This window comes from Populus euphratica, unplaced genomic scaffold (assembly GCF_000495115.2).
Source record: "Populus euphratica unplaced genomic scaffold, PopEup_1.0 scaffold2.1, whole genome shotgun sequence".
Classification (NCBI taxonomy): Eukaryota; Viridiplantae; Streptophyta; class Magnoliopsida; order Malpighiales; family Salicaceae; genus Populus; species Populus euphratica.
This window is the reverse complement of record NW_011499846.1, coordinates 6929482-6956058: the sequence shown is the minus strand read 5'-3', so window position 1 is coordinate 6956058 and position 26577 is coordinate 6929482. Positions and strand designations below refer to the sequence as shown.

The window sequence follows — 26577 nt, the reverse complement described above, 5'->3', positions numbered from 1 at the left end:
AAATAATGAATTATTAACAAAATTGCTATTATATCTTATTTTATAATTAATAATCTATTTCAATATTAATTTTTTCATTGAACTAAAAAAGGTTTAATATATATATATATATATATATATTATTTTAAGAAGAAAAAAGTGCTCAAATATATTTGAAAAACATAAATGTGAAGTTCAGTTATAAGAAGGTGATTGAGAGCGCACAAACCATTGTGTTTTTTAAAGTATATTTTTTGCATAATTTTAAAATATAGAAAAAATTAATTTTAAATAAAAATAAAAAAATCATTTTTTAAAAATATCACCTTTTCAAACGCCTTTTAAAACAAAAATAAAAAATAAAAAATTTGTTTGCAAGAATTTAAGCCAATGTGGTTCCCTTCCATGCGTTATTTTTCGAGAAAAAACAAGCAAGGTCTCTCCCACATGTCATGATTTCTCTCGCTTTTAGCTTACCTTATCCCCTCCCCCCAAACCCCCCCTCTCTTCAATCGCCAATGAGCAGAAACAGAAACAGACACCCTCTCCTTCTTAACTGAAACATGTTTACGATAATAGTTCCCTTCTCACCACTTCCTCCAACTATATAAACCCCGCTCTGTAATAACTCCCATCTTGTTTTTGCGTCTGCTTTTCTATTTTCCACCCCCACCCTTAAAAACAATGGCCGCACCACCTCTAGTGAAGCACTCTACTTCTATCTCATCTTTCCCTTCTAATTCTCTACTACTACCCCATCAAGATGTTTACAAAAAGACCAATCCGTGCTCTTCATTTTTTGGTGAAAATTCCCTAAATATGTTGAATTATGGAGCCAAGACGTCTAGATTGGTGAGTAATACAAGGAGGAAAATGTGTGCAGTAGCTTCATTAGGAGGTTTGCTAGGTGGGATTTTTAAAGGGACGGATACAGGTGAGTCCACTAGGAAACAGTATGCTCCAACTGTGAGTTTGATCAATCAATTGGAAGCTGAGATGTCTGCTTTGTCTGATTCTCAATTGAGAGACAAGACTGCTGCTTTAAAGGAGCGTGCCCAACTCGGTGAATCTTTGGATTCCTTTTTACCTGTAAGAGCTTTTTTTTTTTCCATTCAATTTCTTGCTATATATACTTGTTTAAATTTAATCCTTGAGTTGTTTTGGAATTTTGAAATGGGGTGGGTAGAAATTGGCTATAACTCAATGGACTAGAAATGCGGAAGTTAAATGTTTGGTACATGAGTTAATGAAGCTCTTTACTTGGTCGTTGTTTTTATCCGTTGGTAAGCAGTTCTAGTGGCATAGCTTATCTTATTGCCATCACAATAAAAGTGCCTGCATTGCAGGAAGCATTTGCTGTAGTGAGAGAGGCTTCCAAAAGGGTTATAGGTCTCCGCCCGTTTGATGTGCAACTGATAGGTAAACTATTATGCGTGTATTGTGTTTAATTTCTTTGAGTTCTATATGTGCAAATGGTGGAAAGGTTCTGTGCATTGGGGTTTGCTCCACCAAACGTTTAGCCGTCGTGGGAAGTAATCTTGTTGTGATTCTTGTGAACATGGTTTCGTATTCTTGTCATGCAGGGGGCATGGTTCTTCATAAGGGGGAAATAGCTGAAATGAGGACTGGAGAAGGAAAGACGCTTGTTGCCATTTTGCCAGCTTATTTGAATGCATTAAGTGGGAAAGGAGTTCATATTGTTACGGTCAATGATTATTTAGCTCGGAGAGATTGTGAATGGGTTGGTCAAGTTCCCCGTTTCCTTGGATTGAAGGTTGGCCTAATCCAACGTATGTCACATACTTTTACATGTGTTTACTGCATGTTCCATTTTCTTTACTACACAAGCACGTGCACTTATGTGTGTTTGTTTATGTGTGTGTATACGTCGAGATTATGCACTTTTCATTCTTACATGAATGAATGGCTATGGCTCAGGTCTTGATTTTTTAACTGTTTTCAATTAATCCTGCCTGCCTATACGTGGAGGTGTACTGTATTTGCATCCACTGTTCTCTTCTTGTATTAGGGAGCTTGGGTCTTCTTCCTTTTTTTAGTCTCTGGGTATTGCTTCTTCATTTTAGCTTGTGAATTTGATTGTCACGATAACATAAGTGTTTGTTTTCATTGGCAGAGAATATGACAAGTGAACAAAGAAGAGAGAATTACATGTGTGACATCACATATGTTACCAACAGTGAGCTTGGTTTTGACTACTTGAGAGATAATCTTGCCATGGAAAGTAATTCTTTCTTTATGTTATAATTAGTTCTAGATTATTCTATTATCAATACTTTGATTTTGTTCAGTGAAGCTTTGTAGGTATCATTTCTTCCCTAGCTGAATGCCTTTTTTTCTTAACAAAGCTGATTATTTTTGGAAAGTACAGACTGCTGAGGAGCTCGTCTTGAGGGATTTCAATTACTGTGTAATTGACGAGGTTGATTCCATCCTTATTGATGAAGCGAGGACCCCTCTAATTATATCTGGACCAGCAGAAAAACCAAGTGATCGGTATTATAAAGCTGCAAAAATTGCTACGGCCTTTGAACGAGACATACATTACACTGTAAGACTGCTTTAATAACTAGTTTTCCCATTGGAGTTTGTGCTGCCATTTGGTATCCTTTGCAGCTCCTCTTTCTTTTTTTCTTAAAACAGAAACAGAATATTTGTTCATTTTGTTTTTGTTATTGTTTACTGTAAAAAAAAATCAAGGTTTTGAAAAGGTTAAGCGATTTGCTTTTTATTGCTTACTTAAAGTGCACAGTATACAATCACATTTTTATGTTGTGGCTTTTGAAAAATTGGACTGAGCCTTTTCAGGGAGTTGTAAATAATATGGCTTCAGGCACCTGACATGTAACAAATACTTACAAATATGTCATTGCCACTTTTTAACGTTTATCTTAATAACCAATTTTCTAAGACAAGGCAGTATAGGACTAGAAGCTATAGGCTGGGAGCATCTCATGCTCGGAATATTCGATGTGTAGATATAAATTGTCCTTCCTTACTTGCATGTTTCTCAGGACTGGCTGATTAGTCATAGCCATAACTTATCTGCCCAAATGCAGAGCAAAATCACTGAAAGTCTTTCTAGAACGACTGGATGTGGAACAAGTGGTCAGCAAGGAGATTTTCTGTATTTATTTATTTTTTTCGCTGGGAGGTTGGTTGTCTTGGATGCATGGCTGATATTGATCATCCAAAAAATAGAATAAAATAAAATTCAATAGGATGAAAAATCTTCATCAAATCATGTGAAAGATCAAATCTTAAATCTAAATATTTTGGTTTCTTTTTTCTTGCATGTTTTAGTTTTGCCTTCTCACAATTATCATCCAAACTATAGCCAGGTTGAAAATAGAATGGTGATCTTTTTCAGTTTTATTCAAAGGATGGGAAGAAAAATTACCACACACCTTTAAAATATCAAATTGCTGCATGATTGTGTCCAGTGCCTATGTCCAAGAGACATGGCTTTATAACTTACAACTAGTATATCATTCTGGGAAGTGAGATGGATCAATTGGTGGAATAATTAAGGAAGAGACTCATTACTGGTCAACCCTTTATCATCAAGATAGTGAAAGAGAAAACAAAAGAAAAGGGAGATCATGAAAAAATATGCAACATCACATGCGAAAATATTGTAATGATTGATTCTTGTGCGTGGAACATCATTGATTGAGAATGAGAGAATTTTAATCTTCTTCACGAGTCAAAATAATTTCAAGTTTACAATAACCAGAAACAGTAACTGTGCAGATTCTGATGGTGATGAAAGGTAATTTTTTTTCTAGTTTTTTTCCTTACCCAGACTATTTTTGCAGGTGGATGAAAAACAGAAAACAGTTCTCCTTACAGAACAGGGTTATGGGGATACTGAAGAGATTTTGGATGTGAAGGATTTGTATGATCCTCGAGAACAGTGGGCTTCGTATATTCTGAATGCAATCAAAGCAAAAGAACTATTTCTTAGAGATGTCAACTATATCATACGTGGCAAAGAGGTGCTTATTGTGGATGAGTTTACTGGTCGCGTTATGCAGGTGATCTTGTTTACCTAGGCAGTAAAGGTTACTGTTAGAAGTAGTTTGATTTGATTGTTTATCAATCAGATGAATTTAATTATGAAAATACATATATAAATGACTAAAGGAAAACATTATTTGTCTTTTTTCTGTAAGGGGAGGAGATGGAGTGATGGACTTCACCAAGCAGTTGAAGCAAAGGAAGGTTTGCCAATTCAAAATGAAACTGTAACCCTGGCATCAATCAGCTACCAGAACTTCTTTCTCCAGGTCATCTCTCTGCTGACTGTATGAAACAGTTTTTGAAGTTTGTTCTTTCTTAACATCTTAATTCTCATCATATGCACTGCTGCAGTTCCCAAAACTTTGTGGAATGACTGGCACTGCAGCGACTGAAAGTACAGAGTTTGAAAGTATTTACAAACTTAAAGTTACAATTGTGCCTACGAACAAACCCATGATGAGAAAGGTTTGTTATAGCATTCTATCCATATTTATATTTCTAGAATCATGCTGGTTGTTGTCACAGCAATAATTGAAGGCAGCAGATGATGTATAGTTTTGAAACTATTTTTATTTTTCAGTAATACTTGTATATTAATAACAATATGTGAAAGGAGGGATGATTTTATCATTCTTATTGGAACATAGGAAGTCTATGAGATGTTCAGCACTTTTGCACAGTTTACTTAATGCACAACTTGCTTAGATAGCTTGATGCTCACCAACACCATCTTCTCAATTCCTCCTCAGGACGAGTCCGATGTAGTTTTCAGGGCAACTTCTGGAAAATGGCGAGCAGTTGTTGTAGAAATTTCTAGAATGAACAAGACAGGTCGACCCGTCCTTGTTGGTACAACAAGTGTTGAGCAGAGTGATGCACTAGCAGGACAGTTGCTAGAAGCTGGAATTCCGCATGAGGTGAGGCATCCACTCACCTGAAGGAATAAAAGTAGAATTAGGTTAATTTAACATGAAAGTGAATTTTAGACAAACAAAAATATGATTAATGAAGTTGCTTACGTTATTTTGCTACCCATTTTTTTTTTTCTCTTCCCTGTGAATATGCTCCTTTTCTCTACACATGTATACCTTTTGTGATCAAGTTTGAAGGAAGCACAAATGGTGACCTATTGGATGAATTTTTGTCTGGGTGAGGAATTTTAACAAAAATATTTCTCCTCAAGGTTCTCAATGCAAAACCGGAGAATGTAGAGAGAGAAGCAGAAATTGTGGCACAGAGTGGTCGTGTAGGAGCAGTGACAATCGCTACAAATATGGCAGGTCGCGGAACAGATATAATTCTTGGTGGAAATGCAGAATTTATGGCCAGGTTGAAGCTACGTGAGATGCTTATGCCAAGGTATCTTCTTTTTCAACCCATGCATACACGCACCACTAAAAAAGGAAAAAACCTCATACTTATCTGCAGCCCAGTTTCCAAGTGGTTAAAACTGTTAACTTATTGTTACTCATATTTCCACTTTAACTCTTTTTTCCTGATGCTTATTAAAAAAACTAGAGATGAATACTGCCTAAAGAATTTAAGATAACATGTAGATTCTCAAATATGGAGACTTAAACTGGTGTAACACCATCAAATGCATTTTTGAAAATCTGTTAGTTTAATTTATGTCTGCTCACCTTTTCTTACTCTGAAGTAGAAGAGTAGCATGCATTAGGTAAAGAGAAGCCATTTGCACTAGGCAATGCTTCTCATTGTTGAATTTAAGGAACCTATTACAGGGGCTACAAAGGGCTTCTTGTTCATCACCAGCACTAGTGCCCTTGCATGTGTTGAATACCACAATCTGAAAGAGGATCTATTAAAATGATATGCACACCTATTGCAATTTATATTGGTTAAAGTATCTTTAATGTGATATAAATATTGCAGAGTTGTTAGGCCAGCTGAAGGAGTTTTTGTATCAGTGAAGAAAGCCCTTCCTCAGAAGACATGGAAGGTTTGATTTTTGTCTTTTTATTGACATATAAATTGGCTTTGCCTATGAGCACATATTGGGTTAAAATGATGCTTGTTGTGTTATAGTGTTATATGTCTCATCTGTCTAGGACTTGTTATTTGTGATATATCAGGTGAATGAAAGTTTATTTCCATGCAAACTATCCAATGAGAATACTAAATTGGCCGAGGAAGCAGTACAATTGGCTGTAAGATCTTGGGGCCAAAGATCATTAACTGAGCTTGAAGCAGAGGAGCGTCTATCTTACTCCTGTGAAAAGGTATGATAGATGGAGAATAAATTTTACACTTGCAAATGAATTTGACAGACTGTTTAATTTTAATCCAAATGCTCAGCATTTTTTTCCGATAACTGTACCATGCTATTTTCCTTCTGTTTTTTTTATTTAAAAATAATATCCTCCGAATGCATACAGCTCATGACTATCATAACTTTTCTGTTTTAGGGCCCTGCTCAGGATGAAGTCATAGCCAAGTTGCGTAGTGCATTTTTAGAAATTGTTAAAGAATTCAAGGAGTACACCGAGGAAGAAAGGAAGAAGGTTAGCTTGGTTCCCAAAAGTAAAATTGTCCCTGAATTTTACAGGTTAGTGTTACTTGCAACTTAATTTATGTCTGCATACTGCAGGTTGTGTCTGCTGGTGGATTACATGTGGTGGGGACAGAAAGGCATGAATCCCGCAGGATTGACAATCAGGTTAAATTTGATTATTTTTTTTAAACTTAGTTCTCCTTTCATATTTTCTTTTAAAATGAAAAATCATCTTTCTACAATACATGTTGTGTGTAACTTCAGAATATATTAAACCAGTACTTGAATGTTGTATATGGCAGCTTCGTGGTCGAAGTGGTCGCCAAGGGGATCCTGGAAGTTCCCGCTTCTTCCTAAGTCTTGAAGATAACCTCTTTAGGATTTTTGGAGGAGACCGAATCCAGGTTTGACCTGTGGTTGTTGTTCGTTGTCTAGTTGTTAGTGCTTTCCTGGATATGGCTGTTAAAACATTCTCAACATTGCCACTTAGGGTTTGATGAGAGCTTTTAGAGTTGAAGACCTTCCAATTGAGTCCAATATGTTGACGAAATCACTAGATGAAGCTCAAAGGAAAGTGGAGAACTATTTTTTTGATATCAGGAAGCAACTATTTGAGTATGATGAAGTCCTGAACAGCCAGAGAGACCGTGTTTATACAGAGAGAAGGCGAGCACTTGAATCTGACAACCTCCAGTCTCTTATTATTGAATATGCTGAACTGACAATGGATGACATCTTAGAGGTAACCTGTTTGAGAACTTCATTGGTCACATCGTATCTGTTTTTCCCTCAGGTTTTGTGTATTACTGAGACTATTGTTATTTTAAATGTATGAGTAGGCGAATATTGGTTCTGATGCTCCAGTGGAAAGTTGGGATCTTGAAAAGCTTATTGCAAAAGTTCTGCAGTAAGAGGCTTCCTTCATTCTCTTTGCTTAATGCTTGATGAGATTGAAACTCAAATTCTGTATGGATTTTTGATGAATCAGAACTATTTCTGTTTTTGTTGAAAGTAACATGCTCACAATCAGATCAATCATATTTGTAGATTAAAAACAAAGAGGCATCCGCGGATAAGATCTCAATATAGCAGATCTCCCTTTTGTTTAATGTCTCTTCAAAATAATTTTTTCTCACATGTATTACTGTAATTTTAGGTACTGCTATTTGCTAAATGATTTGACTCCAGATTTGCTGCGAAGTAAGTGTTCAAGTTACGAAGATTTGCAGGATTACCTTCGTCTTCGTGGTCGTGAAGCATATTTACAGAAAAGGGTTAGTAAAAGAGTCTTGTTGGCTCAGATGGCTTTTCCTTTTTATCATGAAATCCTTCCTCATCTGGGCCGTAATCCTTAAAATAGTCAAACAAGAGAAGATTGTCAATGAATCCTAACAAGTCTATACATATAACCATGACTGAACTATGCAGCCCAAATCCTGCCTAAAAGCAACCCATAGCTACTGTTAACCTAACCTTGCTCTTAGCTATTCATTGCAAGAAGAGTTCTGGATGTTTGGGTGGTGCTTGGAGGTTTACCCTGGGAGATCTCCAGCATAAGCTGAAAACGTTGTGTAGATTATTTGTTTTTGCTTAGCATCACTAAGCGTGTGCTGTGGCAAAATGCAGCACTTCGATTTTCTAAAATGCCTAGACACATACTACATGAATTTTGTATTTATCTTCTTGTTTAACCTGTGCTACAAGGATATTGTGGAGAAAGAAGCGCCCGGCTTGATGAAGGAAGCTGAGAGGTTCTTGATTTTGAGCAATATTGACCGCTTGTGGAAGGAACATTTACAAGCAATCAAGTTCGTTCAGCAAGCTGTAGGCTTACGTGGCTATGCACAGCGCGATCCTCTTATTGAGTACAAGCTTGAAGGCTACAATCTGTTCCTGGAGATGATGGCTCAGATAAGAAGAAATGTTATATACTCCATATATCAGGTCTTTACTAAATTACTGCATCCTTGGATATTTTAGAACGTGCTATTTCTTCTTAATAACGTGCATGTGTTTTGGCTACTCTTCTTTTTGGCAGTTCCAACCTGTGATGGTAAAGAAAGACCAGGAACAAAGCCAGAATGACAAATCAACCAAAGTTGTCAGAAATGGTAGGGGTGGTAAGAAAAAACCCAATCCAGTTGGCACAACGGAGCAGTCATCAGCTGCCAGCCCTCAGGCTAGTGCATAAGGTCTATATCAAGAAAGGATATCGGCCAGAATTTGAAGGATATGAACAATGCGTATAACATCTTCTCAAACAGTGATAGGAGCTTGAAATCAGTCGCTGTAAACCTGATTCGTGCACATACTGTGAAAAAAAGGGAATGTATATTTAATTGTACCATAGAGGAACCACACCACACGATTTAAACGAGGGAGGTATTGTCACGCTAACTAGAGCTGAATTTTATTTTAATCCTTTCCTTTTTGTGACGAGGCGAAATGAATCGAACATGAATTGCGTACGTCCTCTTTGATTGCTATCACTTCTCTGATCAAAGCTAATTAATTTCCACCATTGTTAGTCATGATATGCTATACTAAGATGTTTAAAAGTTTTGCCATACTCGCAATCATCTTTATTTTGACTTGGGTGCTTTTCAACAAGAAGCACAAGATCAAGATAGAACTAAAATTCTCCGAAGGAGAAAAGAAGACCGTTGGGCGCCTTTGCCACCAAAGCGGTAGAGCCCGTTGGCTGCTTTCTCATCATTGTGATGTTGGGATATGCTTTCGTAGTGGCGATTGATCGCTATTGACTGTCCATGCACGTGTATGTGCTAGAGAGCGGTGCTGAAATAAGGAACATAACATAAACGTGTAATTGCGAAAACGGCCTAGGATAAATGAGGACATGTACATAAAAATACCATATCTACTGGAAAGGCGACACGCGCGCTCAAAGTGCATGCTGGATCGATTGTAATTTGATATAACACCAGACATGTTGAAGTGTCCGACAAAGGATTGTGAGAAATAGTAAGCTAAGTGACCAAGTGAAGCCTTTGTCTCAGGTTTCTTCTGCAAGCACGTCAAGAAGCATGGACAACGATTGCCAACCTTGTTCATTATCTAGGGAGAGAAAACATTCGCCCAAAATTATAAAATGTCCAGAAGCCAAACTTTGTGATAGCAGTAGCTCATTCCCAATTCAGTTCTATTGTTCCCGCCCTTCTACCCTGACTTAATGCACGTCTGTACAAACAGCAAGCTCATTGACAGGGCGTGGAAGGCATCTCATTCAATTTTGTTTCATTTCCGCAAAGAATTCCCTCTACAATTTCATTGATAGCATTTCCTCTAGCCTACATGAAATAAAACCATCAATTAAAATCCGAATAATATTTCCAAGCAGAATTACTTTGGCAGGAATGCAAAATATGCGATCTGCAAAAGATAGCACTTACTTTCACTCCAATGGCAATTGCAGTTTTTAGCTTAACAAGTTCACCTAATCTCAAGGATCCTCCTCGTTTATCTTTGACAAAGATCAGTGGCACCTTCCTTGACGAAGCCAAACTTGGTAGATGTCTTGTTAGCCATTTTGGGTTGCAATCAGAAGCTATTAATATGGCCTGCACACACGATTAGAGATTCACTATTTTCAATCTTCCTAAACATCCACAAATCAAAGGATAGAGTTCCGAGTAATAACAATTGATTAAATGCCATACAAAAACATAATAAAAGAAAGGAAAGGAAAGAAAACTTTGGAAAATTGTCATTGTAATATGAAAGGCATTATGGCAACCATAGTTTAGATCCTTCAAAATTCTCCCTTCAATGAATATCTACATCAAACAAAAAAGCGACAGGTGCTAGAAGCAAGTTTGCTTTCATTCTAGCAGCAGCTAGCATAACATAGAAAAGATTATAATATACAATTCACATCTTGCATTTCACGAGTCCCGTCATCTACAAACCCAGGATTCAAATTATTGACCAGAAACCAGAATTCTACAAATCACTTGAAGCAATTATTTTAAGTAGAAACAAAAAACCTGTAGGTGAACAGAAGGCACTTTGTGATTGTTGCACATATGAGACCGTTGAAGGGAGCTTCCACTCTCGGACACAGGCGACATACGTTCAAGAACACGAGTAACTTCATTGACCCCAATTGCAAATTGTTGCTACAAAGGGACACCACCACCATCCATGTTAATTACAATACATCACACAGCTAAACTAAAAAAATAAAAGAACATCAAAGTAAATGCTGCATTTATGATTACCTTGAACCAAAATTTCTCGGGAAGCGAGTTTCCTTCCAAAGTTTTTGTTGATTCTATTTCTCTGTTACCATTTAATAAAAAAAATTAATCATTGATTCATTAATGATAAAAAGAAAAAAAAACTGGGAAAAGAGTGAGTAATGTTTACTTGTGAATTGATTTGAGCAAAAGAGCAAGACGTTCCCCTTCATAGTAACTACCACAACTACAACATACACAATCGAGCACCCATCATATAAACAGAAAACAGAAAGAATTAGAAAAACCCAGAAAAAGAAATAAATAAAATAAAAGGAACCAACTTACTCTTTTTCATGAGTAACTGAATTTTTTGGAGCTCTGTTTCTGTTTCGCATGATTGTTCAAGCACGGGTTCTTGTTTTTGGTTTTATTGGGGTTTAGGCAAGAGGGTTTCGTTGCCTTCTTTTGTTTTCTTCGGACAAAAAGCTATAGATTGGGTCAAATAAAGACAAGCCCAAGAGACTCTCTGAGGCCCATTAATAAGAGGTCGATTTGGACCTGAACTGATGTCCACACCTTCAGCTACATGGGCCTTCCTTTTTTACTTTTCTTTTAACTAAGAAAACGAGTGAAAAATCACAGCGCCCCCCGCTCCATCTTAAAATTTGTACGCCCCAAAAAAACGAAAACAACATATGAAAATGAAAATAGAAATCATATGAACTTTTAATACATACATACACGTGACATATGAAGCTTACTATTAGTGCTTTATTAATATCTATATTTTATAATTAGAATTATTCCACTAAATACAACGAGATGATGCAAAGTATTTTTAACATGAATCGAAGTTATTTTCAATCTGTACCATAATAATAATAATAATAAATTACGATGGTCCCTAGACTAGGTTGGTCCTAGCATGTTATTAATCGCAGGAGGCCAAAATACTACCAATAATAACTTGACAGAAAGGTAGAGAATATTTATTTTCTTATCAACCGATTAATTTAATACGTGCAAGCCAAGACACTGGAGGTATATATATATATATACACACTAATGACATGAACGCGTGTTCGCGGGCTTTTAGCATGTCTATACATTTATAAAAAAAAAATATAAAAATATTATGTGAAATGACATGAACGCGTGTTCACGGGCTTTTAGCATGTCTATAAATTTATAAAAAAAAATATAAAAATATTATGTGAAAAAAATTGTTAAAATTTATAATGTTTTAAAAAAAATTATAAAGATAATTTTAGAAAAAAAAATTTATATAAAAAAACACTATAAAAATCTATAGAATTTTATAAGAAAATATATAGTTGTAATTTTCAACCTACTTAATATTAAAAAAATAAAATTGATAGATTTTTTTTAAAAATCATAACAAAAAAATATGGGGAATAACTATAGTAATTCACAATGTTTTAAAAAAATAATACATAATTAAATTTTCAACCAGCTTAATATTAAAAAAATAAAAGCAACAAAGAAAATTTAAAAAAATCACATAAAAAATATAAATCATAAAAAAATAAAAAATAAAAAAATCCATATAGGAAAATACTATATCAATGTACAATATTTTATAAAGAAAACTACAGTTGTATTCTCTAGTTTAGTATTAAAAAATAAAATTAACTAATATAATTTTTTAAAAAATCATCAAAAAAACATAAAAACCATGTGAAAACACTGTTGCAGTCCACAATATTTTAAAGAGAAAAATTATAAATCTAACTTCTTAACCATCTCAATATTAAAAAAATAAATTTGATACATATAATTTAAAAAATATATAAAAACACATTATAGTAAAATAAAAACTATGTAGAAAAACATTGTAACAATCGACAATATTTCAAAAAAAATATAGAATATAATATTTTTAAAACTAAAAAACAAAAGAAGAAGAAGATAATGTTGGAAAAAAACAAAAAAAACATGCAAGAAATAAAAAAAGAAAAAAGAAAAGCACCTATGCGTTTTAGAGTATTAATTAATATATATTGAAAAATAGACCAGAGTTGTGACTTTAGTGATCCTATCCTACAATGTCTTTTTATTTTTTTATTTATAGAAGGAATTAAAAAAAGGAGCAAGTATACTATAAATTTTGGGATGCGTTCTATCACGCTGAATATCCTCAGCAAGCAAACAATCAACCAATGTACTGAGAGCTAGAGAGTGATTTTCATGTATATTTTGACAGTGGACGATGTTTTCTCTTGATCTGGTAATGAACTTGGAGGTCAAAGGAAACACAGACGTGTATGCCATGACAATAAAAACTAAGCAAGAGACAGCCCATGTGTACTCCTCGGTTCATTAATATCTAGTCAAAGTCCAAGTATATATATTCTTTTTATTATTATTATTAACATAGTACCTGAATTAATTTAAATATATCTTGATTAATTTTATAAGCTTTAAATTTAAAAATTATATAAATTTTTAATAACTATAAAATTTATAAAACTCAAATTAATAATTTATAAAAAAACAAATATAAAATCTAAACAATTAAATTAGTCATCTCAGAGTTACATAGGGTTGTATAGCTATTGTTTAATAAATACAAGGGTAGGTGGGTTCTGCACGGTGTAACTGGCTGGCTAACTGCCTACCTACCTCCATTGAAGTCATCTGTTAATTCCACTTGGAGGCTTGAAAATTGGTCGGTCAATGTATAATTGGTATTAACATGCCAAGGACAGACAAACAAGTGGCTCCATGCAATTATACTGCGCTCGCTCTCTATCATCATACATAAATTGTGAAATACATTAGAATTTATATATATAAGATAGTGATTCACTATTAAGAGCATAAAGACTTGAGGAGGGTGTTTCAATGGGAGTTTTTTAAAATTTTAAAATTTTTTTGCTTCAAATAAATTATTTTTTTATTTTTTGGATCGTTTTAATACATTAATATCAAAAATAAATTTTAAAAAATAAAAAATATATTATCTTAATATATATATATATATTTTTTAAATACAACCACTGCAACTCTCCAACGTACTAATCTCTCCAACATACTAAAGAAGATGTTATGATTAATATAATTAGTAGCTACATAGCAAGTAGCTATATAAAAATGCTGGTATTAACTTAGTTAGCTCTTAAGGAAGATTTTCATGGTAGCCAATTATTAGCGAGGTATGATTATGCGTGTCAAGTTAGACAATTGATTAAGTGAAATATTATTTTAAAAAATAAAAATAAATCCAGAGCTCATGCTGCAGAAAAGCAATAATTCGCTATTGGTAGATGTCCAGTGGTGCCGGCGAGGGACCGGTGACAATACAGACGTGGACATTAATTTGTGTGGGTGTCACTGCCATCACCTCCACTGGAGAGCATTTATGAGAGCACATTAATTTCACACGTGTCATTTTCTTTTTCACAGCAGCTGGGGGAGAATCGTCCTCTCTGCCTGTCGATGTGGATTCTGGGAATAATCGAAGAAGAATGTCATGGAGATTCAAGAAAAACTCTTAATCTTTTTAATTTGAAAAAATCAAACAAGGAACACCTACCCATCTCTGTAATTCCACCTGACATTCCTTCCTTTTATCTATTTACCTTGACAATTATTGTTTTTAATTATCACGTGATGAACGGGGCTCTGGAAATTGATTGCTTGTTGGTGGAAATTAACGTTTGCTAAAATAGTACATCAGTTTTTTTTTTTTAATTTCAATTCGTTCATCAAGCTTTTTTTTTTCATGATTTAACTATTTTGAGCACTTATTAGTACAGAAACATAATTTTTGGGAGAGAAAATTGAATTGAAAAGTAGATAATAGAGTGAAAAAAATAGATGAAATAGTTAATAGTTTTGAAATTTATCTTAAAAATTTATTTTAATTTCCTATTATTTTTTTATCCATAAATAACTAGTCTTTTTAATATTTAAAAATCTAACTTTAACACCGAAATTCATTTTTCATCATAATAAATATGTAATTTAAATATATTTTATGTTAAGGTTATAAATTTTACATGTTAGCTCAATTTTATCCTTATTATATTTTTTTTATTTGTTGTTGTTATTTTAGTTTTTTTTTATATTATTAAATTAATTATAGTCACCAAGAATCTAGTTTAATTCTAAAATAGATTGTTCGTTAATCGGCTTGAGATATGCTTTTATAATTTCGGTAGGATTGATATAAAATATCTTGATATTTGTTAATCAGCTTGAGATATGCTTTTATAATTTCACTTATGGTAGGATTGATATAAAATATCTTGATATTTTTTTATTTAACAGTAAAAAAAAATTCTTCAACTAATCTTTATGTCAACAGAAACTTTATATTTTTTCCCGAACAATGTCTATTATATATATATATTTTTTACATTTGAATACATTTTTCCAAATACTAGCCAGTTCAAAGATTCGAACAAAAAAAAATAACAATAAAAGAAGGAAAAAACTTAGTTGACTACCAGTCAACCCCTTATACTATTTCTTGATTTAATTTGAAATAAAATGAATTAAATGATGAGCTACATCTTCACACAATAGTAAAGAAAAAAAAAAAACTTTCAAATTAAAATTGATTTTGGAACTAAAATGTCAGTTACTGTGGCAAGTTTGGAATTTCCTCTCAAGTCAGTAAAAGTCAGAGTGGATCTACCTTAAACGCCTTTATATATAATCATTAGAAAAAAGACAAGATAAAAAGACAGTAAAAATTGCTGACAAGATAAGTAAGAATTAGACCACGGAGATTATGTTTCTTTCATTAGACATTATTATTAATTTGATCATAATCTTTTGACACGAGACTGATACAGACAAAATAAAAGGTTGCCGAAACTCAAACATTGTTTGTACCTGGTTAGACCATACGAGATTACGAAGATCTGAAAGGAAAGTTAACTCGGTGAATACCATCCATGTCGAGAGTGTTTATTTAAAATATTTTTTATTTGGAAATATATTCAAATAGTATATACTTTTTATTTTTTAAAATTATCTTTAATATAATATATTAAAATCACGAACTGTACGTGTTTGGTTCATGCGGATCATTGGATACCTGACCTTGGAAACCTTAACTCCTTTTTTTTCCTTGCAGTGCTGCTCAAGACTCGAGACTTCTCTTTGCATTGTATTTTTCCTTGTACTGCCTAGGACTCTGCCCCCCTCTTTCTGGACAAATTTTCTTAATTGGTCAAGAAGCCATCTGTGCACGATGGATTGGCCCCCTCTGCCCTTTGAAAGCTTGCAAAATGTTCTTGAACTCGATGGCATCTTGAGGGTGTTTTGGTAAGTGCAGCTATGAATAATGACCACCTTTAATATTGCCCTTTTTACACATTCTCCCTGTTGTTGTCTGGTTTCAGCACTTTGAGCCCTGACTGGTATATTGATTAGGTTTTAGGTTTTTCTTGTCTGGTATGCGAATCCTCTTGTTGAATTCTTGATTTTTTTTCCCTCTTTAATTTCTTTGCCCTTTTACTTGTATAGCTTAACAATCATGATGTTTGCAAATCTTTAAATATAGGATATCCCAAGGGGTTTAGTCTGAGGAGCAATGCTAGCTACATATCAAAGTGCAAATCTTGAGTCCATAGCTATAATTGATGCCCAATATAGAACTTGTTCTTACAAAAGCAGCAGCAGATTGCCTTTTCTTTTTAACTTTGATAATCTTTCTTCATCAAAATCGTATAAAACTCTAAATTATGAAAGGAAACTGCAGCACAACCTGAAAGCAAATTCAGATTTAGAATTACTTTATAATTGAATTAGCAATATTTTTACAACATAAAAATCATTTTCCGTGAAATATAGAGGATATAACTGCCACTTATTGATTTTTTTTTAGGTTTTAAAATATGGTAGATGGTAAATTGTAATCAAGATTGCTTTTTAAAGTATTTTTTATATTAAAATAATATATATGTATATATTTTTTAAATTTATTTTTAATATCAAAACATCAAAATTATTTTAAAAAATAAATTGAACCAAGAAAAAAATTAAAATAATTTAAAGTTCTTTGAAAACGTTTTTTTAATGTAAAAACAAAACAGGCCGTTGAATGGTCCCAAGCTTTAAAGCCGAAGGAGCAGAAGAGTCCACAGTTGAATTGAACTCTGAGGCTTGGCTACAAATGGAGTCACAGCTCAGCTTTTTTTTTTTAATGCCCTTTCTCTTTTGTTAGAGTTTAATCAGTACTGGTGCGAGGATCAGTCAAGGTCAAGCGTGCTATTTCGATTTTTTATTAAAGCAAAATTAACCTTTTTAGTTTTTAACGGTTTTTGAAATCATGAAATGGGGATTCGTGTTTTGGCAGTTCAAACATTTTTGCCAGTTGCAAAATTACGATAGCTAAGCACAGCTGTGTTTTCTCCCTGTAAATGCAGGCAATGGGCAATAAATAAATCGCAAGCAATGGTTTTCATGGAGCTAGGGCCCATCAATTCCCCAAAAACACAGCACAGCTGTGTTTCCATTAGCTAGTTCTTGTCCTTGTCTGATCCCTCCCTCCGCCTCCTCCTTCCAGCTATGATCGCCACTCCATAAAACTACAAGAATAAAAACGGAAACAGGTGAAAAGATAACACTTTTTTGAAAGGGCATGCATTTTTTTTCCCCTTAATGTATCGACAGGGAAATATTAAAAATCTCGAGCTCAAGGTTTTCTTGTTCTTGCACCACTCTCTTCGATCGCCTAAACTACCTTACCGATCGTTGGTCTTCATCTCTCTTACCTCGTCGAAGATATATACGCTTTTCATGTCAAGACCAAGGAATTCACGAAGATTTTGATCCTCATGGCCTTAACCTCCTCGTATTTTGATGGAAATATATAACCAAAATTAATTTGAATTTTCATAAAACAACGTGACCATAAATATTCTATTTTCTTCCTCGTATTTTGAAGTGTGTGTGTGTGTGTGTGTGTGTGTGTGTGTGTGTGTATATATAGACATTCCTGTATTATTTTCATGAGAACATGATATGTGAGAATATACGAATCCATCCATAAAAATAATGGTAGAGGCTAGCTGCAATAATTTTTTTATAAAAAAATCTTTCAGATTCCAGTACTACGATATTTAAATCTGCAGTCAAATTTCTATCCAAAGAAAAAGGTTAATTCATGAAATCCCATAAAAAAGATTTCCCTCTCGGCGAAAAGGCTTCCTAAAAAAGGGGGCCAAGTGAATGATGATTGCAGAAGTAAAATCACAGGGCAGGTGAGTTTTAGGATTAGATTCTCCAAACCTTAAACAAAAAAATGTGAGTTTGTCACATGAGAAGACAGGCCTATAGAGAGGAGGGAGACGGAGAAAGTAAGAGAGAGATGTACCCCTCCTCATCCCATGCACACACACACTCACACTCACACTATCTCTCTCTAGGAAAAATCAACTCTCGTCGGTGTTAATTAGCTCCCATCAAGGGAAACATAGAAGAACTAGAACCATCAAAGTGAAAAACAGACACCACTGTTTTAACTTGAATATCAGTGTTTAAAACCAACCCAACTTCGATTTCATCGCGTGTTTCAGCCCCTTTTGCTTTTTTCGAGTGTTCATTAATTAGTTCAAAGTGTAGTGGTAATCTTTGAAGAAGAACATGTGAGTGAGTGAAGTAATGGAGTAGCAGGTTAAGTGAAGGAACAATTAGGGGGACCTACTGCTTGATTTTTGGCTGGCAGCAACGGTCACTTTCAATGATTTTTTTTTCTTTCTATGGATGGTATTGTTGGTGGTTGTTTGTCTCAATGTCTAATCAGTAAGCACACTCACAGACAGCAGACACACTTGCATTTCTTGCTTAGGGAGAGATCTTGATCATCACGATCGCGCTCCTTATCTTTATCAAGCTCTCTTACTTTGAGGGAATTTGTTTGTTGGGTTTTATTATCTGGTAAACAAGGTGGAAAGGTTAAGCTGCTTGGGCTCAAAAAAGGAAACAGCAGATCTTAGTCATATGAGGAGATCTTTTACTGTGAGTTGCTTGATCATTTCTTAATCTGACTCCTTTTTTTCTTGTTTCCTTGTTTAGACTCTCTTTTTCCCCTGTAGATAATTAAATTAGTGTATGATCTCAAGAAAATGTAAGGCATTGCCTGACTCAGCCTATTTCACTCAGAAATTTAAGTCATGAAGCCTAGAGCATAAATGAAACGATAATCATTTGCTTGGGATCTGATTGAGAAGAGTTCCTCCTCCTTTTTCTTTGTTATTAAGTGTTGACCCAGAACTGTTTGTTAATTTCCTTTTCTTGGCCAAAAACTATGGCTGTTTGTCCAGTTTAATATCTTTCTGGCAAAATGTAGCTCAATTGGCTAGCTTTTCTATCCATCAGTAACTGATATGGCATGAAATCCGTGATCTATTGCTTATGAATTGGTATAAAGATACATTCTCGCCTGTTTAAATTGTTTCACTCAGCATTAATCTTTCAGTATTTCTTCCAATTTTGATTTACATTATAGTTTACATGACTTGCTTTCTTTATATCCTGTTTCCGTGTAAGCTAGCTTCTGAGTTTTTAAGATGATCAAGGATACCAACATTACCCTACTTGTATATAAGAATTCATCATTGCTCACTATGATTAGCTAGCAACACAAGGAAAGAAACGAAAAGACTTCAATTCAGATCTCTTTACTCTACTTAATGATCTCTGACTGTATTTTTCAGCTAGTGGACGTGCTGCTGTTACTTGCGTTGTTCATTGATGCTCCATGGACTGTCAGGGGCAACTCACATTGCCAACGTGGCAACCCGGCAGTGATTCGACCTCACAGTGTTGCTATTACTGAATTTGGTGCGGTTGGAGATGGGGTCACTCTCAACACAAAGGCATTCCAGAATGCCATCTTCTATCTCAATTCATTTGCTGACAAGGGCGGGGCCAAGCTCTTTGTCCCAACTGGCCGTTGGTTGACAGGAAGCTTTGATCTGATCAGTCATCTGACATTGTGGTTAGATAAGGATGCCATCATTCTTGGATCAACTGTGAGTCCTTACATCCATGCCGGAGAATATGTGCACAAAATGTTTCTTAAAATCTTTTCCGGTTATCTGCAGTCTATTTGTTTGCTGTTATTCTATCTGTAAAATTTGGACGGTGTTAATCTAAAAGCTAGAGACTATTGTTTTGATAAAATAGGTCATTAGGCTGTGGATGACGGTAAAGTTATCTTTACCTGAATATGAGAAAATCTATATTCCATGGGATTGATCTACTAATTGATGCAAGAGTGTAACTAACCTACGATTTTTGGTGCTATAGTGCTAGTCCATCTGTGCATATTGCCCCACCGTTTAAATGTGCAGTGCCCTTTTCTTTTGATTCTGGGTCTCTAGGTATGATATTTTAGCCATAGTACTAAATAACTTAACCTGAAAATTCCAGAACTCTGATGATTGGCCAGTTATTGATTCACTACCATCATATGGCCGAGGGAGGGAGTTGCCTGGGAGGCGGCACAAAAGCCTTATTTATGGTCGTAATTTATCAGATGTTATTATAACAGGTCAGTGACATCTACAAGTGTTCATTTCCTTTTGTGAGCACTTGTATTTACGTCTGCTTTAGTAGTGGCACTGGTTTCACCATGCAGGTGACAATGGGACTATTGATGGTCAAGGCAGCATATGGTGGAACTGGTTCCGAAATGAAACCCTGGACTACACCCGGCCCCATCTGGTTGAATTGATGAACACTACTGGGGTGGTCATCTCAAACCTGACCTTCTTAAATTCACCTTTCTGGACCATCCACCCTGTTTACTGCAGGTCCGTCCTCTCCAAATCATTTATATTGCATATCTCTTCCTTGTTTGTTAGACTTGAAGTGTCTACATTATCATATAAAACTGTGCAAAAGTGAAGCGTTTATGAATGAGGGGGAGAGTTGAGACTGTTTTTCTGGATGAACAGCCAAGTTATTGTCCAGAATGTCACGATCCTTGCTCCTCTTGATTCACCAAACACTGATGGGATTGATCCAGGTGAGCTTTCTCTACCAGGCCGGAAAATGTTCACCTGCAGTTTATGAACCTGAAATCTACAGTTTGAGATGCAAATTATAAGTAAGAAAGTTCACATTTCTCTTTGGTCAAAATCAAACTCACAAGTTCGTACTATTAAGTTTCGTTTAATTTTCTTGCTCTCATGTACTGTCATAGAATGCGGCTATTTTGTTGCTTGGTTTTTAAAGTTAGAAATATCTCTGCAAGATGCAAGTTACCTTCTCATTGTCCTACCCATTTTCAATTACTTTCTGTAAATACTTAATAGAGCTCTCACCCATGTGTTTAAATGGACTCAGATTCTTCTGATGATGTTTGCATTGAAGACTGTTATATTAGCACCGGCGATGATATAATTGCCATCAAAAGTGGGTGGGATGAGTATGGCATGTCATATGGTCGTCCTAGCAAAAACATTACCATTCGCAGGCTTGTTGGACAAACTACTAGTGCAGGGATTGCAATTGGAAGTGAGATGTCTGGAGGAGTGTCAGAGGTTCATGCAGAAAATCTCAGGTTCTACAATTCAACTACAGGTATCAGGATAAAAACGTCTCCTGGAAGGGGGGGATATGTGAGGAACATTTATATATCAAATATGAGCTTGACTGATGTCAAAACAGCTATAAGGTTCACTGGTCAATATGGAGAGCACCCAGATGAGTCTTATGATCCAAAGGCTCTCCCTTTAATAGAACGGATAACCATTGATGATGTCACAGGACAGAACGTTAAATATGCTGGCCTTTTAGAAGGTTTAGAAGGGGATACTTTTCTTGACATTTGCCTATCGAACATAAACCTCAGTGTGACCTCCAAGTCTCCATGGAATTGTTCATATATCCAAGGATATTCTGAAGCTGTTTCCCCGGAAATTTGTGAGCCTCTCAGGGAGACAATCATCCCTGACCATTACTCAGGTTGTTACTATCCATCACATCACTTGCAAAGTTCAAGTAATGAAACAGATGTGCTTGATTGTCTTGGTAAATTTATGGTGGCATAATAGCATTTGTTTGGTGATTAATTCACGCTCTACTGTGAGCGTTCAACGTAGTTCAAGATTTGATTCTTGCCATTCTCCACACAGCCGCTCATTACCTTTAAGAGGAGATCCTGACATATAAAGTTGCTTGAAGTTGCTCATTTGTGGTTGTTGACTTGTGAAAACAGTCCCGAGAGATGATTTTTCCTGTAACTGTGTGCAGTAACAAATAATCCAGTGATTTTTTTTTTCTTTCATCATAAAGTGATAATAGAACGGGTTTATATCTTCAAAACTCTCTCTGTGTAGGCGTGGTGGAAAACAACAAAAAGAAAAGAGCATTTCACACCATTTTGGACATTCTCGTTTTGTCGTTGGTGTTGAAGAAATTGCAGAAAGTGAAAGTATTAGGCTGGTCTCTCTTGGTCTCTCTAGAATAAGAACAGGACTTAGAGAAAACCATCTCAATTACTCTGGATAAATTGCCTGATGCCTAACCATGCCGAAAGAACAAGAGCACGTATGGTAATTCTGAATCATTTGGGAATTTACTTCTGCTTGACAGAAAAGAGCCAAGTGCTTCCAGTTTTCATGATAGGAGCAGGTAAACGCCTAAACATGTACGACCTGTAAACTGAAGGACCCAGACTAAAAATAGAGAACACATTTGAGAGAAGATGACTCAGAAAATATTCCAGGGAAAGGATCATACACTTGGTCCTGCTTTCCCAATGAAAAGAAGAATCTGTACCTCACTTGGAAACAAAACGCATGTATAGATTAAACACTTCACTTAGAAACTCGTCTATAATACACTTAATCGACAGGTCTTTCTCAAAGGCTGAGAATTCGAGAACTCAAGCGCATAAATTATTTTGGGGAAGCCTCATGGGCATCTTTCTTCATAACAGAACATAAAACCTGCTTCGAAATATAGGTTTCAAGCTCCCTGGAAACTTCTGTCAACTTCAAATCAAAACTACTTCTGTACTTATTCTTTGGCGAAGGTATGAAGCCAGAAAACATGCTCTGGGAGCCAGAAAATCGCCTTCTTGGACTTGAGAACCTTCCGGGTGACACTGGGGCCCTCCCTTTGGAAACGAGTGGTGTTGAACCTGATTCCATAGTGGTCATATTCTTGTCTTGGTTCATCAATGGTCCACATTTTGTCTCCAAGGGTAGGGGCCTTAATGGTTGCTCTACTGGTTTCTGTTTCATAATCCTTTCTCTGGTCTTCTCGGCTGCTAGCAGAGCTTTCTCTTTGCTCAACTTGATTAGTTTCCAAGGATTGATGCTTGCGTGAAAGCCTTGTTTCTTGGTTAAGGTAGAAGACTCGGGATCTCTATCAATTCTTATTGACAGACTTGCAGGGTTCTGAAAATAGATGAACCATGGTATTAGGCTGATATTATCTCTTCTCAAAGTGCAATATCAAGGTAGGCAGTCTAACATGTACCTGATTTCCCCTATGACCACAAATAAAGCGTGAAACAATTGTTGATTTTTTAGGAGAGTCAAAATCAGAGTCTGAAGAGAAATCTGAATCATCAAATGGATCTAGTTCCATTGATTCGTTCACCTCTCTCATAGCCAGGATATAATCATATGTTCTCATTCCCTGCAGCCATAAATAATCAAAACAGTAGTTTATATTAGGGCAGCAATTAACATCAAAACTTGATAGTGCAGTGCAGGACGAACTAAAAATATTTTGGTTTGTGTTGTTTCTAAATCTGAACCAGCACAAAAGGGCCCCGATTTGTTAGCATCCTTTAGTGTTCAGAAGGTAATCCTTTCAGTGCATCAATTCCCTATGGAACATGTTGTCACTTGACATGATGACAATCCTAATCCTTGATATCTCGCTCAGAGATACAAACTACTATGTAGAAGGTTGGCAAATCAAGAGAGTCCTCGCACACCTATATTCGACATGATTCTCAATGCCAACCAACCAGATAAAAATTAGGAATTGATTTCCAGTCTACTTGTATGGTTTAAGGTATCTGCATCTATCATGCGATGCATGAATCTGCCAAAAGAAACTGGGTTGCCGTTACTTCTAAACATGTGCCAGAACTATGAAAGTAATGGAAATTGTCATTTTCCTTGTATCTCGCATCTGGAAACACATTTTTGCGTTCCTAACACCAAGATAAGTGCTCGTTTTTTGAGCTCCAACCCAACAACTCGTTTCTTGTTGAACGAAGTGGGGGTAATTGGAAGCAGGCAGCAGAAATGAACAAAGAATAGCCAGGTGGATCACGTTTCTTAGCCATCAAGTCCTTTCTTTGCCTCACTAACCCAACATAAATGATGTTTTCAGTAATGGTTTCCAAGGCAAACATTATACCTTGCGTATGAGAACCACATGAAAAAAGAAAAGTTGTCCCAGGGCTGCTGAACTATAAGCTGTCATTAAAACCAACAAAACCTGTAGCATCGTGACAAGTAGAAACTAATGAATACCGAAAATCAGATAAAAAAATTATAAAACATCCACCGAAGAATGTAACATAAGCTATATATTACTGATATTGTGGCAAGAACCGCTCTTGGGAACTCTACATGTAGCCTCCTCTCCAGCTCCCTCTCTATTCCTTTCTTATCAGTAAAACACCTCACGAATATGGCAGTGGCAGTTCCTCCTTCTATAATCAACTGTATAACAATTTGATTGAAAAAGCGAGCAAGTTGATTAGGAAACATAATTAGCTGTTTCTAACAATCTAAATACACAAAGCTACTGACCATTAACAAGACAAATATCATCAGAAGAATGAAAGTTGTGTAATTCCTCCTGCCAACACAGTTGTTTAGCCACTGGACCACAAAAATTTAACTTCATGAGAAACGAAGGCAGAAGATGATCATTAATTCAATCCTTAAAGAAACACCCAAATCCATACCCTGCAATGGTGATCAAATCCTTCAACGCACCTGTTACAGGTCCTACAGTGCTTACTGTGCTTCTTTACCTGAGACATATATATTGCAGTCAGCAATGTATTATCCAAATGAGATATTGATAATTAAAGTAAATATGCCCAGACCTCAAAATCACATAGCGAGCAATAAGATATGTCATCATCTTTTGGATCAGGTGAAACTGCATCATCCTTCATGACAAGTGGAAATGGAAGCAATGGCTCCATTTGAGCACTGACCTTTAAAGGGTCCAAATACTTTCTCCTTATAAAAGTTTTAAGGATCTTTCTTTCTATCCTTCTAAAAAACCTCACAAATATCTGACTCAATATAAACCCATAATTTAACTTTGAAAACCCATTTGATTTAGCTCTTTTCTTCTTTCTAAACCTGCTCTTATCAGTTGGATCAATGGCAATGCATCTAATAAACAGGAACATAACCGAAACTGCCTGAAAAAAAAAGGAGAGAGAAATGAATCATGGGTTAATTTTTCGGTCAGTTTGTAAAGAAAGGACAGATTTTAGGCATGTTTTGACATCAACATTACCACAAAAGTAAAGATTGTAGTGACTGTAATTTCAGCAATTCTGTTTCCAAGGAAAAGTCCAAGGAATGCGTAGAAGGCCACAACCAGAAAACTGTAAACTGCCATTCCCACCATCTGCAATGCAACAATGAATATAACAATTGGATGGTTTAAACTTTAAACTCCACTGTGGCATTCAAAAATTAAGGAATTCAGCAGATGGGATCTTCATATTTTTTTTTCATTTTTAAAGTACAAAGACAGCAAGTTCCGTAAATGAGGACTACAAAACTAGTGTTCCTATTTATGGGTTGCTCGATCGAAGAAAAGGAAGAGCCTATATATATTCATTCAAGAACCCAACAAATATATTTACATATAGAGAGAGTTTAAACAGTTAATTTTTCAGAATACAGAGAGGTTGAAGTTAAAAGAAAATGTGAGATGCACCTGTAAAGGGTGGAGAGGGCGTTGCAAGCCATGGCGCCTCATGAACATCATCTCTGTTTGGAGTTGTGTATTTCTTGTTGAAGTTTTTTAATCCGAAGTAAAAGCAGAGAAATTTGGGGTATAGTTTAAGCTGTTATCCATAGAATTTTTAACAGACTTTTGTCCTTGAGTGAGCTAAGCCCTATTGCGGTTTAGATTTAGATCGTTTGCTTGAAGTTGACGCCCAAAATTCAAAAAAATCGGAACAACTCTCTTCTCTAACGGTCGACTATGGGGGAGGGACGGTGGGTATTTGAAATTTGAACGGCTACTTTCAGATCTAGGTTGATCAAACGGTTCTCAGCAGCTAACTTAAAAACCAAAAAAAAAAAAAAAAGAGATAAAAAAATATATGGGACCCAATATAAATCACTTCTACATTATTAAAAACAACTAAGCTCTTCGGTACTTTACTGTAGACTATAAGGTAATTTACCGTGGACTTAATTATTATTTTGCTCTTTTCCTCGCAAAGTTTTTGCTTTGCTTGCAGGGTTATAATGATAATTTTCTATGATATCTAAATATCATTTACAAATTGATTATGAAAATTTTAGTAGTTTATATTATTTTTTATACACTTGAATTGTATAAATGCCCTTAAAAAGGCAAAACAAAGAAGAAGAAAGGCTACGAGGGCTTTTGTGCACTGTTGAAAGTCAAGATAATGAGTCAAAGGATATTTCAGTATTTTTTGTATTTTTTTTTGTTATACTCTATTTTGATTAAGGAAAGATTAGTATTTTTATAAATAAAAATAAAAAACAATTATTGGTGCGCTAACAAGTGGATGCTGTCTTTATTTTTTAGACAGCACATGCCACAAATAAAATTTCTTAATCAATATCATCCAAAGCATCTAATAATAACATGTTGCTTAAATTA

The 26577-nt window shown here is 35.2% G+C and overlaps 4 protein-coding genes across 6 annotated transcripts; 2 read left to right on the top strand and 2 right to left on the bottom strand.

The window, feature by feature from the left end:
• Window positions 1–395: 395 nt before the first annotated feature.
• On the top strand, window positions 396–9018 carry AGY1 (Albino or Glassy Yellow 1). Of its 2 annotated transcripts, none has more exons than XM_011041915.1 (20): window positions 396–1068; window positions 1326–1398; window positions 1563–1769; window positions 2114–2221; window positions 2346–2548; window positions 3816–4034; window positions 4173–4286; window positions 4372–4485; window positions 4770–4937; window positions 5204–5379; window positions 5914–5980; window positions 6114–6260; window positions 6447–6542; window positions 6629–6697; window positions 6835–6936; window positions 7023–7274; window positions 7372–7439; window positions 7689–7806; window positions 8237–8476; window positions 8571–9018. In XM_011041915.1, the coding sequence occupies exons 1-20, from the start codon at window positions 664–666 to the stop codon at window positions 8721–8723; spliced, it is 3099 nt and encodes a 1032-aa protein (XP_011040217.1). In that variant the 5' UTR covers window positions 396–663; the 3' UTR covers window positions 8724–9018. The 2 variants fall into 2 exon arrangements, with proteins under 2 accessions (XP_011040217.1, XP_011040226.1); XM_011041924.1 differs by having other exon boundaries at window positions 397–1068; window positions 2114–2217; window positions 2369–2548.
• Window positions 9019–9326: 308 nt separating this feature from the next.
• LOC105136478 (Ribosomal protein L7Ae/L30e/S12e/Gadd45 family protein) lies at window positions 9327–11185 on the bottom strand. Of its 2 annotated transcripts, none has more exons than XM_011041863.1 (6): window positions 11077–11185; window positions 10919–10975; window positions 10771–10831; window positions 10537–10668; window positions 9943–10110; window positions 9327–9840 (listed from the first exon to the last, which is right to left on the bottom strand). In XM_011041863.1, exons 1-6 carry the CDS (start codon window positions 11124–11126, stop codon window positions 9748–9750), a joined length of 561 nt encoding a protein of 186 aa, XP_011040165.1. In that variant the 5' UTR covers window positions 11127–11185; the 3' UTR covers window positions 9327–9747. The 2 variants fall into 2 exon arrangements, with proteins under 2 accessions (XP_011040165.1, XP_011040156.1); XM_011041854.1 differs by having other exon boundaries at window positions 10919–10978; window positions 11077–11178.
• Window positions 11186–17785: 6600 nt separating this feature from the next.
• Window positions 17786–22041, top strand: LOC105136470 (Pectin lyase-like superfamily protein). Its single transcript, XM_011041843.1, has 6 exons — window positions 17786–18726; window positions 19425–19742; window positions 20143–20263; window positions 20351–20525; window positions 20670–20740; window positions 21061–22041. The coding sequence occupies exons 1-6, from the start codon at window positions 18709–18711 to the stop codon at window positions 21765–21767; spliced, it is 1410 nt and encodes a 469-aa protein (XP_011040145.1). The 5' UTR covers window positions 17786–18708; the 3' UTR covers window positions 21768–22041.
• A 371-nt stretch (window positions 22042–22412) lies between these two features.
• On the bottom strand, window positions 22413–25939 carry LOC105136466 (DHHC-type zinc finger family protein). The gene is made up of 9 exons (XM_011041830.1): window positions 25654–25939; window positions 25225–25338; window positions 24800–25126; window positions 24656–24724; window positions 24498–24569; window positions 24279–24407; window positions 24100–24180; window positions 23203–23364; window positions 22413–23120 (listed from the first exon to the last, which is right to left on the bottom strand). Exons 1-9 carry the CDS (start codon window positions 25702–25704, stop codon window positions 22617–22619), a joined length of 1509 nt encoding a protein of 502 aa, XP_011040132.1. The 5' UTR covers window positions 25705–25939; the 3' UTR covers window positions 22413–22616.
• Between the last annotated feature and the right edge of the window lie 638 nt (window positions 25940–26577).